The sequence below is a fragment of the Salmo salar genome, chromosome 07, assembly GCF_965601325.2.
Source record: "Salmo salar chromosome 07, fSalSal1, whole genome shotgun sequence".
Lineage (NCBI taxonomy): Eukaryota > Metazoa > Chordata > Actinopteri > Salmoniformes > Salmonidae > Salmo > Salmo salar.
Genome location: NC_138297.1, coordinates 47,125,785 through 47,148,188, shown reverse-complemented (window position 1 = coordinate 47,148,188; position 22,404 = coordinate 47,125,785). Strand labels below are relative to the sequence as shown.

Sequence of the window (22,404 nt, the reverse complement as noted above, 5' to 3'; positions counted from 1 at the left end):
TCCTCTCCCCCTCTGGCCTTGCTCAGTGACTAGTGTTATGTAAAAAGTCACAGACTACATCAAGTTTGATTGATTTGACTGCTGCCTAGCTGCAGTCACTGCACCCTACCTGCGCTAGCCCAGTTTCCCTGGCTCTGCGTTTCTGGGCCAGCCCAGTCAATCCACAAAAACAGATGTGTAGAAATCCCTGCAGCGAGGTGTGTACGTATGCGAGTCAACTGTAACTGACACTTTGTGCATGTGGCTGTGCTATGAATTACCTTAAGCCTATCATAAATGATCCTATTAAGAATTATACTAGCATTGGCCGAGGTGCAGGAGGAACTCACACGTCGTGCATGTCAGAGAAGAACGGGTTCTCACATTTACTTAGAGTAGTTACAGAATTTGTTTGGCATTAACCTTGTGGTCATGAACAGCAAGACACATGCAGATGAAACTGTATGGATTTTGTTTTTACAACTGTAAACATTTGCAAATGAAACATCTTGTAAAATGGCCCTACATTAAGAAATGGGAACATAACATCAAGACCAATAAAACACTAAATAAAGAGGCAATCACAGAAAAATGTACAATCATTGTATGCCATTTTAAGAGAAAACCCCATTCCAGTTCCCCCTTAAAAAAAGGTGGACAAATATAGAATGCTTTTTCCAAGGCAAATCATAGGCAAAAAGTTCAAGAATATAGCTCATGTACAAACTCCTCTAATTCCAGCTCCACTTTAAAAAATGTGGAAAAATCCTGGAGAGTGCTCGTTGGGCATGCAGCCTTGACCTTGTTGAGGCATTTTCGTTTTCTAAAAACTGAGTGCAGCGGTGCTTAACTATTGTTGCTGGCCATAAATGTCGCTGATTCATTGTGATGTAACGTTACAACAATATGTTGTGAAAATAAGACTAGATGTTATGTAATTCCATGTCCACTTAACGGACATGAAAGAAGAAAAACACTATCAGTGAATTTGTTTTCCACAGAGAGTGAATGTCGCAACGCCATCGTGTTTGTTGACTTTTCAGGGGCTGAGTCACTGAGTAAAGGGGCGTTTTTAGGAGTGTGTGTTTGTGTGAAGGCCTGCGTGTTTTTCAAAATCAGCTTATTCTAATCTTACAGTAACAAATCAGCGACCTCTGTCCTCCAGTCTGGCGTCAATCACTATCAACTATCACTATCAACATCAACAGAAACGAGAACAATTCGTAACAACTCAGACCGTCAAACAGAAAGAGTTGCCCAAATAAAACACTGGAAATCATGTCTATTACAGAACGAGAAAACATAAATATGCTCAGCATTGTGTTAATTACTCTTAACTGAATATTAACTTTATTCATCTTAAATTTCCCCATTTCAACATACACAAACAGGGCCAGGCCAATGGCACATCTCGCTCAGGGTTTCCGTTAGCCGGTAATAGACGGCTTTTGGCCTATAAAAAAAAAAGTATATAGAAACGCTGATGAATAAAAGAAAATTGGCCCTGGCCAATTGTCCTGGAAAAGAAAAAATCCCATTGTGAAATAATGCTTTTTAGCCTCTTCATTGATGGAAATACGTTTGACTGGTCATATTTATCGTTCGATAGGTTATTATTAAATTGGCAAATGTGTAGGCTACAGCATATTTGTTATGCATCTTATTTATCACACCTGTACAGAATACAGAGCCTTTGAGCAGATAATCTGTCAAAGAACGAGAGTTGCTGTTGCGTCACACACCACTTTGCAATGAGCTGGAGGCAGTAGGCTATGCATATCGTTTTAATACATATGAGGCATGTCTTACCTTTCTGCAAAGTAGCCTATTAGATGGCTTTCTACATTTCTAATGGACTGGAGAGTGCTCAGTTTTCATCTCCGTCGCATGAAACCGCTCAAGTGTGTGGTGCCCTTTTGACAACTGCGTTTTCCCGCTAAATGCATTATGGAACGAACATTCGGGAGTTTCCCACTCCCTGTGCTTATAATGTGAATAAATAGTTTATTAACATTTTAAGCTAAACGTTCTGTTCTGTTGCATCAGACTCATTGCTTTTTAATGTTTGTTTTTTTATGTAGCCTAAGCCTACTGGTTGTATGAATTTGGGCTCCATCGTCCCACAACTGTCCCAGAGTCGGTTGGAATAGACTATTTCTCAACAAGCTGACCAATAGAATACGTAAACTTTTGTACTATGGGGGATAGTAGATTGACAGGCTAGTGATTTTGCTGTTAGTTACTTGTCTTGCTGGCTGAGGAAAAGTAAACTGTAGACAGTTATTCTATGTTCATTGTTGCATCCTCGACTTGCAAATTTTGTTACTATGAATTACCATAATCTAAATGTGATTTGTCATTCTGAGCACCGTGGTTGGACACTCTAATCAGGTTACGCACCCAATGCACATGGGACCGGCAGATTACGCAAATGTCTGGTAAAAAATGTTGCTGGTCACATTTTCCTAACGGAAACCCTGGTCTGGCTGAGCTAACGCCTGTCATCCATTTAGGATTTCACCCACGATCCATAGTGTTCTCTCCCCTCACTGGAACACCTCGTCCAGGGTAGAGGGGTGGACGTCAGTGGACTGTAGGCTCTGGAGCAGCCTGTGGACTGTAGCGCTCCTCCCCTGGCTCTGCCTCCACTGGATCAGCCCCGCTAACACCTGCCCGTGCAAGCTCAGAGGGTGGTCGGCACGGCAACGGTACAGCTCTCCCGTGGAGAGGCCCAGGTCGAGGAGAACCGACTCCCACTCCGAACCGAGACGGGATGCCAGCCGGGACAACTGTCTGTCGGACGGGACTGCTCGGAGCGTCACCTCTGGAATGTTCCACTCATCTTTGGAAGGGAAGGAGGGAAAGGTGGTGGGTATGCATGGAAAGAGGGAAACGCAGAGAAAAGAGATGGAGGAAGAGAGGTGGAGTAAGGAAAAGGTGAAGGGAGAGAGAGACAGTTTATCAATTTCCATTTAAGAAAAACATGTCGCTGATTCATTGTGATGTAACGCTACAACAATTTGTTGTGAAAATAAGACTAGATGTTATGTAATTCCATGTCCATTTATTGGACATGAAAGGAGGAAAAATACTTCCACAGAGAGTGAACGTCACAATGCCATGGTGTGTGTTTACTTTTCAGGGTCTGAGTGACTGAGAAAAGGTGTGTTTTTAGGAGTGTGTGTAGGACTGCATGTTTTCCAAATCAGCTTGTCTGATAATGACCTCTGTTTAGGAGAGAGGGAATGAGAGTGAGATAGTGTTTTATTTTAAAAAAGCATTTTAAATGAGCTGAATGTGTTGCATAACAGAGGTGGGCAGACCAGGAACACTGTTCCTGGAAACCACTTTTTATAATAGAGTCAGACCAAAACCACATCAAATACCAGGTCATTGTCCTCTGGCTGAGAGGAGGTGGGGAGATGGAGAGCAGAGCAGGCAGGTTTTCAAGTATATTTTCAATTGTCCTCCAGTTCTGTAGACCTAGGCTACACACTTTTTACCCCCCCCCCCCTTTAATTTCTCTCAACACCAATCTTCTCTCCACAATATCCCTCCATCACAAATCAGATTTCCATCCAACCTTTTTATGCGAATAAAGTACATGTCGGATAAAAAATTGCCACGACAGGCCTGATGAATACAGCAAATGTCGGTAAACTTTCCAAATGTCGACAAAATTCCCTGATCCACCTCTACGCAGACGACAACATTCTGTATACATCTGGCTCTTCTTTGGACACTTAACTAATCTCCAAACGAGTTTCAATGCCATACAACACTCCTTCCGTGGCCTCCAACTGCACCCGCCCTGCCCGACTAGCATCACTACTCTGGACGGTTCTGACTTAGAATATGTGGACAACTACAAATGCCTAGGTGTCTGGTTAGGCTGTAAACTCTCCTTCCAGACTCACATTAAACATCTCCAATCCAAAATTAAATCTAGAATCGGCTTCCTATTTCTCAACAAAGCCTCCTTCACTCACACCGCCAAACATACCCTCGTAAATCTGTCTATCCTACCGATCCTTGACTTCGGCGATGTCATTTACAAAATAGCTACCAATACTCTACTCAGCAAACTGGATGCAGTCTATCACAGTGCCATCCGTTTTGTCACCAAAGCCCCTTATACCACCCAAGACTGCGACCTCTATGCTCTAGTCGGCTGGCCCTCGCTACATATTCGTCGCCAGACCCACTGGCTCCAGGTCATCTATAAGTCTATGCTAGGTAAAGCTCCGCCTTATCTCAGCTCACTAGTCACGGTAACAACACCCACCCGTAGCACGCGCTCCAGCAGGTATATCTCACTGGTCATCCCCAAAGCCAACACCTCCTTTGGCCACCTTTCCTTCCAGTTCTCTGCTGCCAATGACTGGAACGATTTGAGAAAAATAAATAAATATATATATTTTTTTTTAATCGCTGAAGGTGGAAACTTATATTTCCGTCATTAACTTTAAACATCAGCTATCTGAGCAGCTAACTGATCGCTGCAGCTGTACACAGCCCATCTGTAAATAGCCCACCCAATCTACCTACCTCATCTACATAGTTTTTATTTACTTTTCTGCTCTTTCGCACACCAGTATTTCTACTTGCACATCATCATCTGCTCCTCTATCACTCCAGTATTAATTTGCTAAATTGTAATTAGTCCGCTACTATGGCCTATTTATTGCCTTACCTCCTCACGTCATTTGCACACACTGAATATATACTTTTTCCCCTATTGTGTTTTTGACTGTACGCTTGTTTATTCCATGTCTAACTCTGTGTTGTTGTTTGTGTCGCACTGCTTTGCTTTATCTTGGCCAGGTCGCAGTTGTAAATGAGAACTTATTCTCAACTACCCTACCTGGTTAAATAAAGGTAAAAAAAATAAAATAAAAGGATTAACAAACAAAAAAGCTAGACAAGGTGGGATCATTTTGTGTGTAAAATTAATTATGGTGAGAAACAGCAGTGGAATGAAATATGGTGAAGCCCCAAAATTGCCCTCGCTGGAAGCTTGTGTTTCAGACATAAGGAAGTGGATGGCTGCAAACTTTCTACTTTTAAACTCGGACAAAACAGAGATGCTTGTTCTAGGTCCCAAGAAACAAAGAGATCTTCTGTTGAATCTGACAATTAATCTGGATGGTTGTACAGTCGTCTCAAATAAAACTGAAGGACCTCGGCGTTACTCTGGACCCTGATCTCTCTTTTGAAGAACATATCAAGACTGTTTCAAGGACAGCTTTTTCCCATTTACATAACATTACAAAAATCTGAAATTTTCTGTCCAAAAATGCAGAAACATTAATCCATGCTTTTGTTACTTCTAGGTTAGACTACTGCAATGCTCTACTTTCCGGCTACCCGGATAAAGCACTAAATAAACTTCAGTTAGTGCTAAATACGGCTGCTAGAATCCTGACTAGAACCCCAAAATTTGATCATATTACTCCAGTGCTAGCCTCTCTAGACTGGCTTCCTGTTAAGGCAAGGGCTGATTTCAAGGTTTTACTGCTAACCTACAAAGCATTACATGGGCTTGCTCCTACCTATCTTTACGATTTGGTCCTGCCATACATACCTACACGTACGCTACGGTCACAAGACACAGGCCTCCTAATTGTCCCTAGAATTTCTAAGCAAACAGCTGGAGGCAGGGCTTTCTCCTATAGATCTCAATTTTTATGGAATGGTCTGCCTACCCATGTGAGAGACGCAGACTCGGTCTCAACCTTTAAGTCTTTATTGAAGACTCATCTCTTCAGTAGGTCCTATGATTGAGTGTAGTCTGGCCCAGGAGTGTGAAGGTGAACGGAAAGGCACTGAAGCAACGAACCGCCCTTGCTGTCTCTGCCTGGCCGGCTCCCCTCTCCACTGGGATTCTCTGCTTCTAACCCTATTACAGGGGCTGAGTCACTGGCTTACTGGTGCTCTTCCATGCCGTCCCTAGGAGGGGTGCGTCACTTGAGTGGGTTGAGTCACTGACGTGGTCTTCCTGTCTGGGTTGGCGCCCCCCCTTGGGTTGTGCCGTGGCAGAGATCTTTGTGGGCTATACACGGCCTTGTCTCAGGATGGTAATTGGTGGTTGAAGATATCCCTCTAGTGGTGTGGGGGCTGTGCTTTGGCAAAGTGGGTGGGGTTATATCCTGCTTGTTTGGCCCTGTCCGGGGGTATCATCGGATGGGGCCACAGTGTCTCCTGACCCCTCCCGTCTCAGCCTCCAGTATGTATGCTGCAGTAGTTTATATGTCGGGGGGCTAGGGTCAGTCATATCTTATCCGGTGTCCTGTGTGAATTTAAGTTCTCTCTCTCTGAGCCCTAGGACCATGCCTCAGGACTACCTGGCATGATGACTCCTTGTTGTCCCCAGTCCACCTGGTCGTGCTGCTGCTCCAGTTTCAACTGTTCTGCCTGTGGCTATGGAACCCTGACCTGTTCACTGTAATATTATTTGACCATGCTGGTCATTTATGAACATCTTGGCCATGTTCTGTTATAATATCCACCCGGCACAGCCAGAAGAGGACTGGCCATCACTCATAGCCTGGTTTCTCTCTAGGTTTCGGCCTTTCTAGGGAGTTTTTCCTAGCCACCGTGCTTCTACACCTGCCGTTTTGACTCTCTCTCACACACACACACACACACACACACACACACACACACACACACATACATATATATAGTAGATGTGGCTTGAGCGCCGCAGTCACCTCCAAATACAGTCAGTTGTTTGTCACCTATGGATGGTCTTCTTGCCCAGCCGGTAAGGGGCTGAGGGTAGTAGAGCAACTATCCTTGGAGAGGGTATCAAAAGGGTGCACACATGGAGGTGACAGGGTTTGCATGGTAAATAAACATGCTTTGGGGACAGCCGTATATCATGCATTGTATGTATAGAGCAGGTCAAGGTCCAGCCACGTTACGTTCAGTAGGGATGGTGGAACCAAGGACACAGATGGATGTGGGGCTGTTATGAGACGGTATAAGGTGGTGTACGGTCGGGGGCAGTATGGCGAGTAAATAGCCTAACAGTGGTCTCTCCTCCGCACCCTATTCCCCTTTCCCCAGCTCTCCTCCCTGCTTAGGCCTATATCCCCAATCCCCTCCCTCCCGCTAGTCCCTCTGCCTCACTCTCCAATCACGCTCTCCTTCCCTTCCACAAATCAATCTATCCTCCGTGCCTCCCTCTCCAGTTTAAGGTAATCTTTCACTCTCCCCCCACTCTGTGCTGATAGTGCCATTTGCTCTCGACCCCTCAGCCAAAAGAGATCACTGTGCCAGCCTGTGTCACTGCACTCTGAGCCCTCATACAAAGAGGATTTCATAACCCTGCCCAACTCATCACAGATTACGCATGTACACACACAGGTAATACGGATTTTCCAGGTGAATAAAATAAGTAACAAAGTAAATCAATGTGGTTTAATACAAGTTGCTACAGGGAGACACCTCCAGCAGAGAAGCAGGCCCTTATAGTCTCATCTCACAGCACCAATGTTCTGTAAACACCCGCTGAGAGGCTTGTAGGAAGTCACATCATCAGCTGCTACAGAATCAGTGTCCCAGAATACAATAACAATCCGTGTCCTCGGTCCTTGTACCGCCAGTCTGGCGTCAATCACTATCAACAGACATGAACAATACATAACATTCAGTATCAAGTCTAGTGACCATCAACTAGTACACCCCCCCCCCCACACACACACACACACACACACACACGCAGCCCAGCGAGTGTAAACACACACACAGGGCCAGGCCCGTGACACGTCTGGCGAGCTAATGGTTGTCATCCAATTAATGGACAGTTGAGAACTCACTGAGGCGCGATGAGGGCAACACACAACCCCCTCCCCTATTGAAATTATATGGGCAAGCAGCTCAGAGGGACATGTAGGATTTCATCCATGGCATCATCCGCTTTGGGAATCCAACATACTGAGAAAAAAAAAAGAGTTTGAGCTAATACTGGGAGACGTGGGGGGGGAAGAGTTCCGGATCCAAAAGGTCACGGGAGGTCATGTGTCGAGTTCCCAAAAGAGTGGCTGACAGAGAACTGCCAAACATGACACCGCCAGTCACTGATTGAAAGTTAATGAGAGTAGGCGCTCCAACGCTCCCGTGACATAGGTCATTCATTTATGAATGCATTTTGCACCTGACAGTGTGTGAGCCACTTTCTTTTTCAGAGATCTTCCATTGGTCAACATTTCTTACTATTGAACAAGATGCATTATGGGATAGCTAGCAGCTGACACACTAGGCTAAGCAACTCAAACCTGGGTAACAACGCCCGGAAACACCCTTAACACAGTGTCATAAATAAACCCCCCCCCCCCCCACAGAGGAAAACAGTAGGACTCTGATGTACATCATGTTCCCAAACGCATGCCAAGAACGGTTCGGCCCAACCAAGCCAGGCCTTCATCTGTTCCCTAACAAAAGGGGACACACACACAGAAACTCAGAGGGAGGGCACACGGGGAGAGAGTGACAGGGCTGTGTGAGAATAAACAAATCCTTTTTCCTTGAAAACCCATTTGCTGAAAGGCGCATAGGCTAACAGTTAAGATGCTGGGAGCTTTTGAGAAATAGGCCTTCACTGGAGAGAGTAGGTCGAGAGAAAGAAGGTCGAGAGAAAGGGAGTGCGAGAGAGATTGTAACCAAAAAAGGAGCTGTGGGAGAAAAAAATGAACTGACGAAACTGAATACTTTTCTAGGAATCGCCTCTTCATGAGAAAAGCAGGCGTCCAATCAGACACTGATGAGGAGGGGGGCAGGCGGTCCAACCTTACCTTCTCTCTCTCTCTCTCACACACTCACACACACACTCATTCCAATCAGACACTGATGAGGAGGGGGGCAGGCGGTCCAACCTTACCTTCTCTCTCTCTCTCTCTCACACACACTCATTCCAATCAGACACTGATGAGGAGGGGGGCAGGCGGTCCAACCTTACCTTCTCTCTCTCTCTCTCACACACTCACACACACACTCATTCCGATCCATTCATCTAAGTTCAAACGGTTCCATTCATTTCTGTTCAATTCTACTTTTATCTCAGTTATTAGCACTTACACTGCAACGTAATAACGAAGGGATGAACGATGACTAAAAGCCTGAACCCAAACCCTGAGTAGGCAAATGTAGGCGTGGAGGACTAGCAACACTAAACCTGTTTATGTTAACTAATGGTCAATTAACCTTGAGACAGGAAGTCTTTTGCAGGACAATAACCGTCTGACAGAAATGTCATGACCGCCACAGCCCTAGTCCTGGCCGTGCGATCGGTCGCCTGGCTACCTCTGTGCGGAGCAGCGGGCCTCCGACTCTTATGCTTCACCGTTCGAACGGGAAGACACTCCTCCTGCCAAGATTCCTGGAAAGCAGACGGCAGGCACTACCCTTGGCAACGCACGGCCAAGGAAAACAAGGCAGCAGCAGCACACGGCACTCTCCCTCTCGGCCTGTCCCAGCATGAATTTACTGCTCTTTATCAGGACACAGCCGCACCTCTCTACTCCCAGTCAGGGAAGCCTCAGACTATAGCCTCAGCGTTAACTCACTATACAACGCCTTCCAAGTTCAGCTTTAACTCACACTATCCCCTCCCTCCATGAGACAAATAGATACGCTCCTATTAACAAGCTGCAATGAAGAATACAGTTAAACTCTCACTTAATCATGCCCTGGCTAAACGTGCCAAATAGCCTAGATAAAAAGGTCCTTCTAAGAACAAGCTACAAAGACTTAGCAAGAATATATTTTTTACTCTCACTTTACAAAACTCTAAACATGCCAAATAGATAAGTTCCTTCTACGAACACACTACAATCTGTTTGCTGGCCAGGGTTGTACCACTGAAGGTTGTCGTCTTGATAAATCGGTGTATGATATTAACATGTTTTCAACCGCACAGGAGATTAAAAAAAAAAAAAAATGGACCATCTAGATTAATGTTCCTGACGGTCATATCTGATCACCATGGCAACAGGTGACTTTGTAACAGTGTGAGAAGAAACGTTTTAGTCAAACGTCTTCAAATCTGCTCCCATTTCAGCCATAGCCTCCTGTACATGATCGGGTAGGCAGCAAGGTTTCCGTTAGCCGGTAAACGCTGGCTTTTGGCCGATAAAAATAAATAAATGAAAAGTCGATAATGTTGCCGGCCAAATTGTCCGGGACAAGATGAAAAATCCATTGAAAAATAATGCTTTTCATTCATTGTTGGAAATACCAGTCCATTTACCCCAACTTCACCCCAACTTCAAAGGCAAATATACTTAATAGGCTAATAAATCCTCAAGCTTCTCGGAAAATAGTGCCGAATGTGTGTGCTATTTTTACTCGGGCAAAATACACAAGGTCCTCATAAGGGTCTTCTGCTAAGTGTACCCTGACTGGAGAAAAATTCTTGAATGTGTTGATTATCCCCGTTTCCAGTATACCCGCCGAGAGGGGATTCTTTCTCCAAAACAAGAGTAAAGGTTACCTCAAGAAGGCGCCTTCTGAGGAGAAAGTAACGAGGCTCCAAGGAGTTGGACAGTGTTGACTTACCAACTGCAGCAGCTCACTTTGAGCAGGCCAAGGTTTGGCACAATACACACAGGAAACTGTTGAGCGTGAAATACCCAGCAGTGTACCATACCTCATTCAAAAGCACATAAAATCTTTTGTCTTGCCCATTCACCCTCTGAATGGCACACACAATCCATGTCTCAATTATCTCGAGACTTAACAATTATTCTTTAAATAACCCGTCTCACCTTCATCTACACTGATTCGAAGTGGATTTAACAAGTGACATCAATAAGAGATCATAGCTTTCACCTGGATTCACCTGGTCAGTCTATGTCATGGAAAGAGCATGTTTTGTGTACTCTCTCTGTGTGTGTGTGTGTGTGTGTGTGTATATGCATGTATGTATGTATGTATGTATGTATGTATGTATGTATGTATGTATGTATGTATATAAATAAATAAATAAAACACATGACATGAGTATTTGACCACAATATTGAAAATGATAATCAACATAACATTTATTATCATCATCCAGAAGCACTGTAAAAAGAGATAATTTGAGCTTTGGAAACAAGTGCTTTCATAAATGCATGGCGTGGGCCTCATTTCACAGGCCGGTTTTATAATTTCTTCACTTTGTTTATTAGGCCTAATTAAAATGTTCATGCATAGGCTAAATGAAATGAGGCCTAGATTGTAATTGAAAACAGCTGTGTTTTGGTATTTATTAATTAAAATGTTAATGCAAATAACCATCAGGACAGGTCTTTCGCAAGTTATATTATGCAAATGTTGAAGTTGTGTGTTATTACTGTGTAGGTGACTCGTTCTTCTTGGCTAAATGTTTTCTTTTTTTTTTAAACAATATACATTTATGATTAATAGCAGGGATGAAGATGCAAAAGCCAATGTTTTATTTTCAATAAAACATGTTGGTATAAGAACATCGTTTATACTTTACAGGCTAATTTCTATTCTGTTATGATTTACGACAAACAAAATGTAGATTTTGAGCACCTTGGCTGGATGCCCTAATGCGTTACGCACCCAACACATATGATGTCGGGTAAAGTTTCCTAACGGATACCCTGGTAGGCAGCTGGTCTAATTCTCCTGTCCTCCTGTTAGATGCTGTTCTGTGTAAAAGATAGTCTACACAGCACTGGCTCTTTGCAGGCAGTGCAGGGAGAGGTAAAGCTCTAATGAAATATTAAGTCATGGTGAGAGGACATATTGTACCAGCATCTATCCAAACAAGTGCTGACAGGAATCCCTTACTGGTGGAGACCAGAAACCATGGTAACCTGTGAGCTGATTGAGGGATGCATGCTTTCTTTGTCACTCTGCATGAGCGGAGGAGCAGGAGGGAACAGGGAGTGACAGCATATGTTCCAAACAAATACAGTGGTGGCAATAAAACATATTTAAGACACACGCGTGTGTGTGTGTGTGTGTGTGTGTGTGTGTGTGTGTGTGTGTGTGTGTGTGTGTGTGTGTGTGTGTGTGTACTGGGCAGCGAGTGAAGCAGGGACGAGGTAAGGGTTATTGAAAAACATAATACCATCACATGGTTTCCTAGGCAACCCACCAATGTCATCTGTTGCCATCATAACAGGAGCGGGGGAAGCGGGGATAAAATCACAAAGCACATCCATACATTTATGTGAATTAGGCCAAATGATTCAGTGAGAGGCCTGTATAAAAGAATACATGAAATCCTTTTCAGGCTAAATGACCCTTTTCAGAACGTCAGACTCTCCCCATTGTGTTCAATCAAGTAGAATAAAAGCCTTTAGAAAGTGAAGGCTCTCGTCCTCTCCTCCACCTGAAACTCTTCCCGCACTCAGTTCTCTACGCTGCTGCTTCTAGGAAATCTGAAAGCAGATTCTTTTCTCTTTCCCCCCCCTCCCTGTCCATCCCCCCACATCTATTTATTACAATCTGTACAGTGAATGGGGGGGGGTCCAGCACAGGAGGGCGAGAGAGAGAAATAGAGAACAGACAAATGGCTTTGATTAAATATTTTTCCTAGAAAGGAGGATGCAGTGTGTGCCTGACCTCAGTGCTAGTGCTGCGAGTGAAAACAGCTGTCAGGGAAACCAGGCCTTTGAGAGACTCGACACTAAAAACAGACTTTTCCCCTCGCCATTTCCCCTTTCCTTTACGGATACTGTACATTCTAAATAAATATTAAGGCTTCCAATTATACTGGAAGTGGTTGGGCCTACATGTGTTCTACATCATCACATGTTGAAATGTCTAAATGTTTAGTATCTGCCAAAGATAAAGTTCATTAGTTTTGTCCAAAAAAATTCATACAAAAGTATAGATGGGCGATATAGCCCAAAAAAACATCTCCATTTTTATATGTCGTATATATGTATGTCGATGTTGTAAATGTTAAATAAGCTTTGTTGCACAATTAAAAGATCAATACACTATTTCAAACTGTCAGGAATAATCAAATGAATTCAGTGCTTGTGAAAGTATACCTAGGCTAACGATAAGCCTTCCACAACCATAAGACCCACTAATAACCTGCTTCTTTTTCAGGCTTTCATGAAAATGCAATTTTTGTAACACATTTTACCAGAACCATGCACATCCACTAATAATTTCTTGTAGCAGGCATTATAAAAAATATATAAAGCACGTGGGCTTGTTTTTCAAGTCTAGCCAACTTTAATCTATTTGCTTTCTAACAAGGTAGAAGAACAGTTGAACTGTTATGAAGACACCCCTCTGGTCCGTCTCCAACCGATTGAACAACAGCGCCTGTTCACAGTGTTTAGACGTTGAAATCAAGTGTCTTACCTGGATAAGAATATGTTTATTTCTCAGAATGAGAAAGATGCCAATTCCTTATATAAATGTGTATTTTGCTCGTTGCACATTTATAAAAACACTAGACAGCTAGCACATAAAAGTCTGTGGCTAAAAAGCTCCTAGCGGTACATGGTACCACAATACCACACGAGGCAGAAACTGAGCGTACATTTCCCATAAGATGTTCATTGATACTCTCGTTTTAGTAGGGTCTGCTCTGTTCTACATTTTGGTAGTTGAGACATAAAAAAGGGTATCATTAGAAAGGTCTTCTATTAGAGTAAAATAATGTCAGAGTTTCGGCGTCGACATGACAGATTCTGAGTTTCAACTGCTTGTTGTGAGAGAGGAATTCGTTATCTTTCGTATTTGTTGTGAGTGGCAGGGGCTTGGTGTCTGTGAGAGTGGGAAGGTACACAGTGCACACAGCACAGAAGGAGCCTAGACCAACAAAAAAAAAAAAAAAACACAGAACGCTCATAAAAACAAACAAAAAATAAAAACCTAGATTCTTGTGATACAATTGGAACATCGCGCTAAAACAAATTCAAATTAATTGAATACGTCGCCCAGCCCTACACAAAAGTAGTAGTGGCCCTCAGTCCTCTGATCCTCATTACTGATTGGGTAAGTAGTCCGCAGGTATTACAACAGTCGACTAACGTCATTCATGGCAGTATCTAGCTGCTACTGGAAACCACGTAGTTTATTCCATGAAATAGAATTTGGGATTTTTTTTTGAAAAATTCATGAACAGAATTGATCAATTCATGATTAGTTGGGGATGCCAACAAGGCATCGTTTAAAAAAAAAAAAGAAAAGAGAAGCATTTTACTAAATGAAACCATGGTGTTTTCATTGTATTGGTGACCTTCAGATAAGGACACGCATGCCAGTGACCTCCAGGATGGTTTTATAATGAGTCTACTGACCTTTTATTCACCAAAAAAGTTCCATGCGAGAGAAAAACATGAGGATCGATTTAATAAAACGGAGCTAGAGTCACCGCTTGCATCACCGCTCGGTATGGCAACCTCTCGCAAGGAACTACAGGGTAGTGCGTATGGCCCCAGTACATCACTGGGGCTGAGCACCCTGCCATCCAGGACCTCTATACCAGGCTTTGTCAGAAGCCCCTAAAAATGGTCAAAGACTCCAGCCACCCAAGTCATAGACTTCTCTCTGCTATCGCACGGAAAGCAGTACCGATGCATCAAGTCTGGAACCAACAGGACCGTGAAAGCTTCGACCCCCAAGACAGAAGACTGCTAAATAGTTAGTTAAATCTGCATTGACCTTTTTCGCACTAACTTTGTGACTCATCACATATGCTACTGCTTCTGTTTATTATCTGTCACTTTATTACTATACTGAACAAAAATATAAAACGCAACATGCAACAATTTCAACGATTTTACTGAGTTACAACTCATATAAGGAAATGAGTCAATTGAAATAAATTCATTAAGCCCCAATCTATGGATTTCACAAGACTGGACAGGGGCTCAGCCATAGGCCCACCCAATCAGAATTAGTTTTTCCCCATAAAGGGCTTTATTACAGACGGAAATAGAGCTGCCCGGGTGGCTGGTCTCAGATGATCCACTGGGTGAAGAAGCCGGATGTGGAGGTCCTGGGCTGGCATAGTTACACGTGGTCTGCGGTTGTAAGGCCGGTTCGACGTATTGCTAAATTCTCTAAGACGACGTTGGAGGCAGCTTATGGTAGAGAAATGGACATTCAATTATCTGGTAACAGCTATGGTGGAGATTCCTGCAGTCAGCATGCAAATTGCACACTACCTCAAAACTTGAGACATCTGTGGCATTGTGTTGTGTGACAAAACTGCACATTTTATAGTGGCCTTTTACTGTCTCCAGCACAAGGTGCACCGGTGTAATGATCATGCTGTTTATTCAGCTTCTTGATGTCACACCTGTCAGGTGGATGGATTATCTTGGCAAAGGAGAAATGCTCACTAACTGGGATGTAAACAAATTTGTGCACAAAATTTTAGAGAAATAAGCTTTCTGTGTGTATGGAACATTTCTGGGATCTTTTATTTCAGCTCATGAAACATTGGAACAACACTTTACATGTTGCGTTTATATTTTTGTTCAGTATAGTTATATTTATACATCTCCTCACTGTTGGGAAGGGCCCGTAAGTAGGCCTAAGCATTTCATTGTTAGTCTTAGGGCTGTGACGGTCTTGGGATTTTAGGTTAAGGTAATTGTCCAGGCCAATGTACATCGTCACCAACATAACAGTTCATGGGGGGGGAGACAACAATTCTGTTTGTACTCTTGTTTACATGGATATGCATCTTAATAAAACCTATTTGAAACAAGCCATTTCACTTCGTTATTATCATTCAGGTTATTACGCATAAATATTAAACAACTTAAGAAATGCCAGGTTGGAGAGGAAGTCGCATCTTTGTATTGACACGGCATTTCATATTGACACAACAATAAAGATATGTCAGCTTTTCAGCTATGTTACCTTGTCAGCTTTTCAGCATATAATTTCTTTAATACAGTCCTATTTCATTCAAACCAAGTCTGATGGATTCTCTCCCACTTTTCCAGAATTATTTGCATAATGTCACAAACCCTGATGCTGCGGTCATTCGAAGGCCGTGGCATTTGCTCTTCAAAGAGAAGTCTCCGTAATGAGAGAACTAATATAGCCTAAGCTAGAGGTCGACCGATTAATCGGAATGGCCGATTAATTAGGGCCGATTTCAAGTTTTCATAACAATCGGTATTTTTGGACACCGATTTATTTATTTTTTATTATTATATATTTTTTTAACTAGGCAAGTCAGTTAAGAACACATTCTTATTTTCAATGACGGCCTAGGAACGGTGGGTTAACTGCCTTGTTCAGGTTGCAGAATGACAGATTTTTACCTTGTCAGCACGGGGATTCGTTTTTGCAACCTTCCGGTTACTAGTCCAACGCTCTAACCACCTGCCTTACATTGCACTCCACGAGGAGCCTGCGTGGCAGGCTGACTACCTGTTACGCAAGGGGAGCAAGAAGCCAAGGTAAGTTGCTAGCTAGCATTAAACTTATCTTATAAAAAACAACCTTAACATAATCACTAGTTAACTACACATGGTTGATGATATTACTAGTTTATCTAGCATGTCCTGCGTTGCATATAATCGATGCGGTGCCTAATTTCTCATTGAATCACAGCCTACTTCGACAAACGGGTGATGATTTAACAAGCGCATTTGCGAAAAAAGCACTGTCGTTGGACCAATGTACCTAACCATAAATATCAATGCCTTTCTTTAAAATCAATACACAAGTATATATTTTTAAACCTGCATATTTAGTTAATATTGCCTGCTAACATGAATTTCTTATAACTAGGGAAATTGTGTCACTTCTCCTGCGTTCCGTGCAAGCAGTCAGGGTATATGCAGCAGTTTGGGCCACCTGGCTCATTGCGAACTGTGTGAAGTCCATTTATTCCTAACAAAGGCCGTAATTAATTTGCCAGAATTGTGCATAATTATGACATAACATTGAAGGTTGTTCAATGTAACAGCAATATTTAGACTTAGGGATGCCACCCATTAGACTTCACTGAAAGAATAAATGTTATGTTTTCGAAATGATAGTTTCCGGATTCGACCATTTTAAAGACCAAAGGCTCGTATGTCTGTGTGTTATTATGTTATAATTAAGTCTGTGATTTGATAGAGCAGTCTAACTGAGCGATGGTAGGCACCAGCAGGCTCGTAAGCATTCATTCAAACAGCACTTTTGTGCGTTTGCCAGCAGCTCTTCGCAATGCTTCAAGCATTGTGCTGTTTATGACTTCAAGCCTATCAACTCCCAAGATTAGGCTGGTGTAAACAATGTGAAATGGCTAGCTAGTTAGCCGGGTGCGCGCTAATAGCGTTTCAAACGTCACTCGCTCTGAGACTTGGAGTAGTTGTTCTCCTTGCTCTGCATGGGTAACGCTGCTTCGAGGGTGGCTGTTGTCGATGCGTTCCTGGTTCGAGCCCAGGTAGGAGCGAGGAGAGGGACGGAAGCTATACTGTTACACTGGCAATACTAAAGTGCATATAAGAACATCCAATAGTCAAAGGTATATGAAATACAAATCGTATAGAGAGAAATAGTCCTATAATTCCTAAAATAACTACAACCTAAAACTTCTTACCTGGGAATATTGAAGACTCATGTTAAAAGGAACCACCAGCTTTCATATGTTCTCATGTTCTGAGCAAGGCACTTAAATGTTAGCTTTTTAACATGGTACATATTGCACTTTTACTTTCTTCTCCAATACTTTGTTTTTGCATTATTTAAACCAAATTGAACACGTTTCATTATTTATTTGAGGCTAAATAGATTTTATTGATGTATTATATTAAGTGTACATTCAGTATTGTTGTAATTGTCATTATTACAAATAAATAAATCGGCATCGGGGGGTTTTGGTCATCCAATAATCGGCATCGGTGTTGAAAAATCATAATCGGTCGACCTCTAGCCTAAGCTACTGAAAATCAGCTTTTTACAAGATTAAATCATGACAGGAGAATTTGATTGTTATTTACATTTTTAAATGTAACCTTTATTTAACTAGGCAAGTCAGCTATGAACAAATTCTTACTTACAATGACGGCCTACACTGGCAAAACCCAGACGACACTGGGCCAAATGTGCGCCACCCTATGGGACTCCCAATCACAGCCAGTTGTGATAAAGCCTGGATTCAAACCAGGGTGTCTGTAGTGACGCCTCCAGCACTGAGATACAGTGCCTTAGACTGCTGCGCCACTCTATAGGCCTATATTAAAGGAGATGGAGTCCAGACAAGCTACTTTAGGAAACTTTCTGAATAGACATATAGGCCTATAGAGAGAATCAGTGAACTCTCACATACACACCCCCGTAAAAGCACCCTTCAATCAAAGACAACAGCATGTGTCAGACGCAAGAGCAAATATTACTAATTTCCTTAAAAAGTTTTTTTTTTTTTTTTTTTTTGAAACGAGGCCTACCTTAGGCTTTCTAAAAGTAGGCTAATGAGGAACTATTATAATTTGAATGGATGTAAAAAAAAGTTTTAAAAAAATAAAATGTTTAAAGACTGATAAGCCCAACTTTTTAGTGGTGGCGAGTTAAGACAATGGGCACCTTCCTACATTTGCAGGCCAGGTACTTCTATACATGCTCAGGCACACAGGCTCTATCAAAATTAAGAGGACAGAGAAAGCAGACATATGCTCATTGCTCACATCGAGCACGTAACTGATGGTATGAAATAAACCCAAATGTGTTTCTCCCAAACGTAGCAGGATGTTTACTCTACAAACAACGCTTCCACTCCGAGAATGAGAACGGTAAATGACGAATTAATACATGCATAAACAGAAATGAAGGTAACCAAATGACAGGGATTTAACGGTAAATTGCCTGTTTTACAAACAGTAGGCTACCAAAACAGGCATTCATAAAAGTGCATTGGGGGCCGACACTGGAAAGCCTAGGCTACTACTCTACTTTGTGGAGATAGGAGGGCGGCAATTCAGACAGGACCGGGCCTGATCAGCGTTGATTAGTCTATAAATTAAGAAAAGATTCCGTATCAAATTATACCATGCCAGGTTGGAGAGAATTGGCACATTGTCCATTTGACACAACATGAGCACATTATAGGCCTCAGACCCAGAACAACTTTGTCGACTGCTGACGAATCCAATCTTTTTTAAAGAAAGCCAATTTATTTACTTACTAGCAAGCAATGAAAATGTGCATTGTATAAAATAGTGCCATAGCCGACAGCATTCTGCACCCTCCTGCGCATCTAGCAGATTAGATGCTGGAGCATCAAAGCACTGTTGGAAAGAGGAGATGTAGAAAGTTTAAAGAGTAACTTAGCTAAATAATTGCTCATAATTATCAGTGAAAACTGCTATTAGGTCAAATGTATCTACATGAAAATAAAGTTAATAAAACATTTTGGGGGTTTATCCTAAAATGAATCTAGGCCTATTTAAAACAGTTATTGTATTCAATTACTGTCACAGCCCTAGTTAGTCTACACCTGTTTACAAAGCATGTGACGGATAAAAAAGAGATTTGGAGCGACATTCAATTTCAAAGATATTTTGTATAGTTTCTCAGAATACAATGGATTTCTACGTTTTTAAGAGTTCGAATTTCGGATGGATGCCATGTTGACACCAAACCAGATAGGTATTGTTATGGAATGTTTGTGCAAAGGAAAGCCACATTTTTTTGCGTACTATGCAAACATATTGCAGTTATTATACAGATATACTGCAGGGCAATAGGCATAAAACTGCCAACAAATGTTAGAACCATAGAATTATGGGAATTAAGGGCCTTTTCCACCCACACACACACACTACACCTTTGAAACTCCCTTCCTGACAATCTCAGGGCTGGTCAACATATTGGTGCATTTAAAACTGGCCTTTAAGACTAATCTCTATCGGCTGGCCTACCTTTCCTCCAATCTAATTGTTGCTTTCTTTATATGGTTATATATTTCAACATTTCTGTTCTTTATATTATCAAGTTTACTTATTACAATTTTTTTCCTAATTGATATTTTATTTTATACACTTTTAAATTATTCTTATATAGTAAAAAGTTCTTTACAAATGTAATACATTATTAATATTAATTCTTTAGAGTAATTATATTTCTATGGTTACAACCATGTTCTACTGCTGGAGTTCCTGCACGTCTTATAGAATATTAGCACTAAAGTATTGCAGAGTTCACATAAATATAAACAGTACCTACACTCAAAAATAAGTGCCAGCACTGGTTTGAACTTTTTACTGTACAAATGAAGAGCCGTAGACAATCTAGCCTATAACGTTAGTTTGACGTCAAACACTTGGCATCAGACTCACCTGTTGGACTTTGCACAGGTACATTGGGTTGCTCCAAATTCTGGAGTAACTTGTCTCTCACCCAAGTAAACTCTTCCTCCAGGGAATTCAGAAATGTACCAAACGCCCGCGGACCTCGGGTGGGAAGGATATCCAGCAGTCTCAACGTCTTCTTCTTGTTGCTTATTTGGGACTGAATCTCGTCCACCTGGCTCTCTGTTAAAATGTTCTCCTGGTACAGGAATTGAACTATGGTGTCATCAATTAAAATTTGGTTGGACAGGTCCAGCCGGTGTTTCCTGAGTATTTCTTTGTGCCTCGGGTCCATAGTTGTCGTGAAATAACTAGCTAGTCGTACCTAAGGTCTATAAACATTTATTTCGTTAAACTAACCCGCCATAGCCAATAATATTTGACTAACGTTAGCCATCTTACGTTAGCTAGCCAGCTAGGTCGCCTTCATGTGACGTTTGGTTTGCTGCTAACGTTAACTGCAGCATATACGCAAACGATTTCTTGTTTTGTTGTCTCAACGTGAACAAAAACTAACCTTATTACATGATTCATGTCAACTGTCATTCCTCTTGTTTTACAATTACTTTCGGCACGCTCATCTGCTTACTTCCTCTTCTTTGGGATTGGGTTGGCGGCTCACACCCAACTTTTAAGGCGCATACACCGCCACCTATTGTAATGGAGTGTGAGGCCAGTCACGGCCGAACTACATAAAATTATCTTCATTTGTCCTGACATAGAGCCCTAGACACCACTTTCCTCCCCCCACTGCACCACTCAAACCCCAACCCCGTCCAGACTCTAACCGTTTCACATAAGCTCTCACTATCTACATCATACAATTCACAAAATATCAACACATGCTCTACATTTCCTCTACTAAACACTCATCTCACAGGCCTGTTCTGTGTCTCCCTATCATCCACAACATGGCATTCAAATCTGTGTGTCCAGACTGTAGTCTACTCCACACATCATCCTCCTACATCCTCTCTCCACCTCTTCCTTTACTGACCCATGCTTAAGATACAATTGCCTCCCATTACTACTAGCATCCCGCTCCCTTTGCCAAAAATGTAGCCCTTTTGCCTGGATCAAGGACTTCACTTCCCTGCGGCCCAACGGGACCTGAATATTTACACCCGCTCTCCTCACAGCACTCTTATCCTCCAAACACACATGGGCGGGAACCCAGCAAAAGCTTACCACTACTCCCATCCTCTCCAATCCCATTAACAGCACCATCATCTCCACAAACAATTCTCCACTAGCTGACCTGCCCGTCTTCACACTACTCAACACTGCAGCCGAATCAGAGCAGATCACCTTTCTGAGTGGTTTCATCTCCTCCACCCATCTCAAACCTAGAATCATGGCATTCAACTCGGCCACATTATAGGTTAACCGCTTACATACTCTAACATAACATTGAAACCTGGGATATACGGGTGTAGCCCTCACCCTACCACTGACTGGATCCTTTGAACCATCTGTATATATCCTTAAAAACAAATAATACAAATTATCTATATGTCTCCCCACACACCGGCTCACAGTAGAGATACTGTATGAAATTATGATGGATGGTTTGAAATCTACTACCACTGACCCCTGGGCACAATCATGTCATTCATGATCCCAGCATACGTGCAGATAATAGAAAGAGTATGTGAGTTCACCACAACCCATACACTTCCATGAAATGTTCCATTCTGTTCACACATTGTGCCAAAAAAACACACACAAACCTAGTTCCCTGTTCTGAAACTGACAACTATTCAGACATCACTGGATCACCTACTTTTGATGACAGATCTGAGAAAGGAACTTGGAACCCTAACCTTGTCAGCTCGGGGATTTGATCCAGCAACCTTTCATTTACTGGCCCAACGATCTAACCACTAGGCTACCTGCCACCCCACCTACACTTGGTTTCGGAAACAGCCACGGAGGAACGTTCTCCAATGCCGGCCAGTTTACTTCCTCATCAGGGGCACAGCTATGTAACGTCCGACTAAAAACTTGAGCCACTGCAAGTTTTTAGTCGGACATTACATACAGTTGAAGTCGGAAGTTCACATACACCTTAGCCAAATACATTTAAACTCAGTTTTTCACAATTCCTGACATTTAATCCAAGCAAATATTCCCTGTCTTA

At 42.4% G+C, this 22,404-nt stretch overlaps 1 protein-coding gene across 1 annotated transcript; it reads right to left on the bottom strand.

The window, feature by feature from the left end:
- Window positions 1-341: 341 nt before the first annotated feature.
- Window positions 342-20,898, bottom strand: LOC106609292 (death domain-containing protein CRADD). The gene is made up of 2 exons (XM_014207938.3): window positions 20,253-20,898; window positions 342-2,821 (listed from the first exon to the last, which is right to left on the bottom strand). The coding sequence occupies exons 1-2, from the start codon at window positions 20,557-20,559 to the stop codon at window positions 2,526-2,528; spliced, it is 603 nt and encodes a 200-aa protein (XP_014063413.2). The 5' UTR covers window positions 20,560-20,898; the 3' UTR covers window positions 342-2,525.
- Between the last annotated feature and the right edge of the window lie 1,506 nt (window positions 20,899-22,404).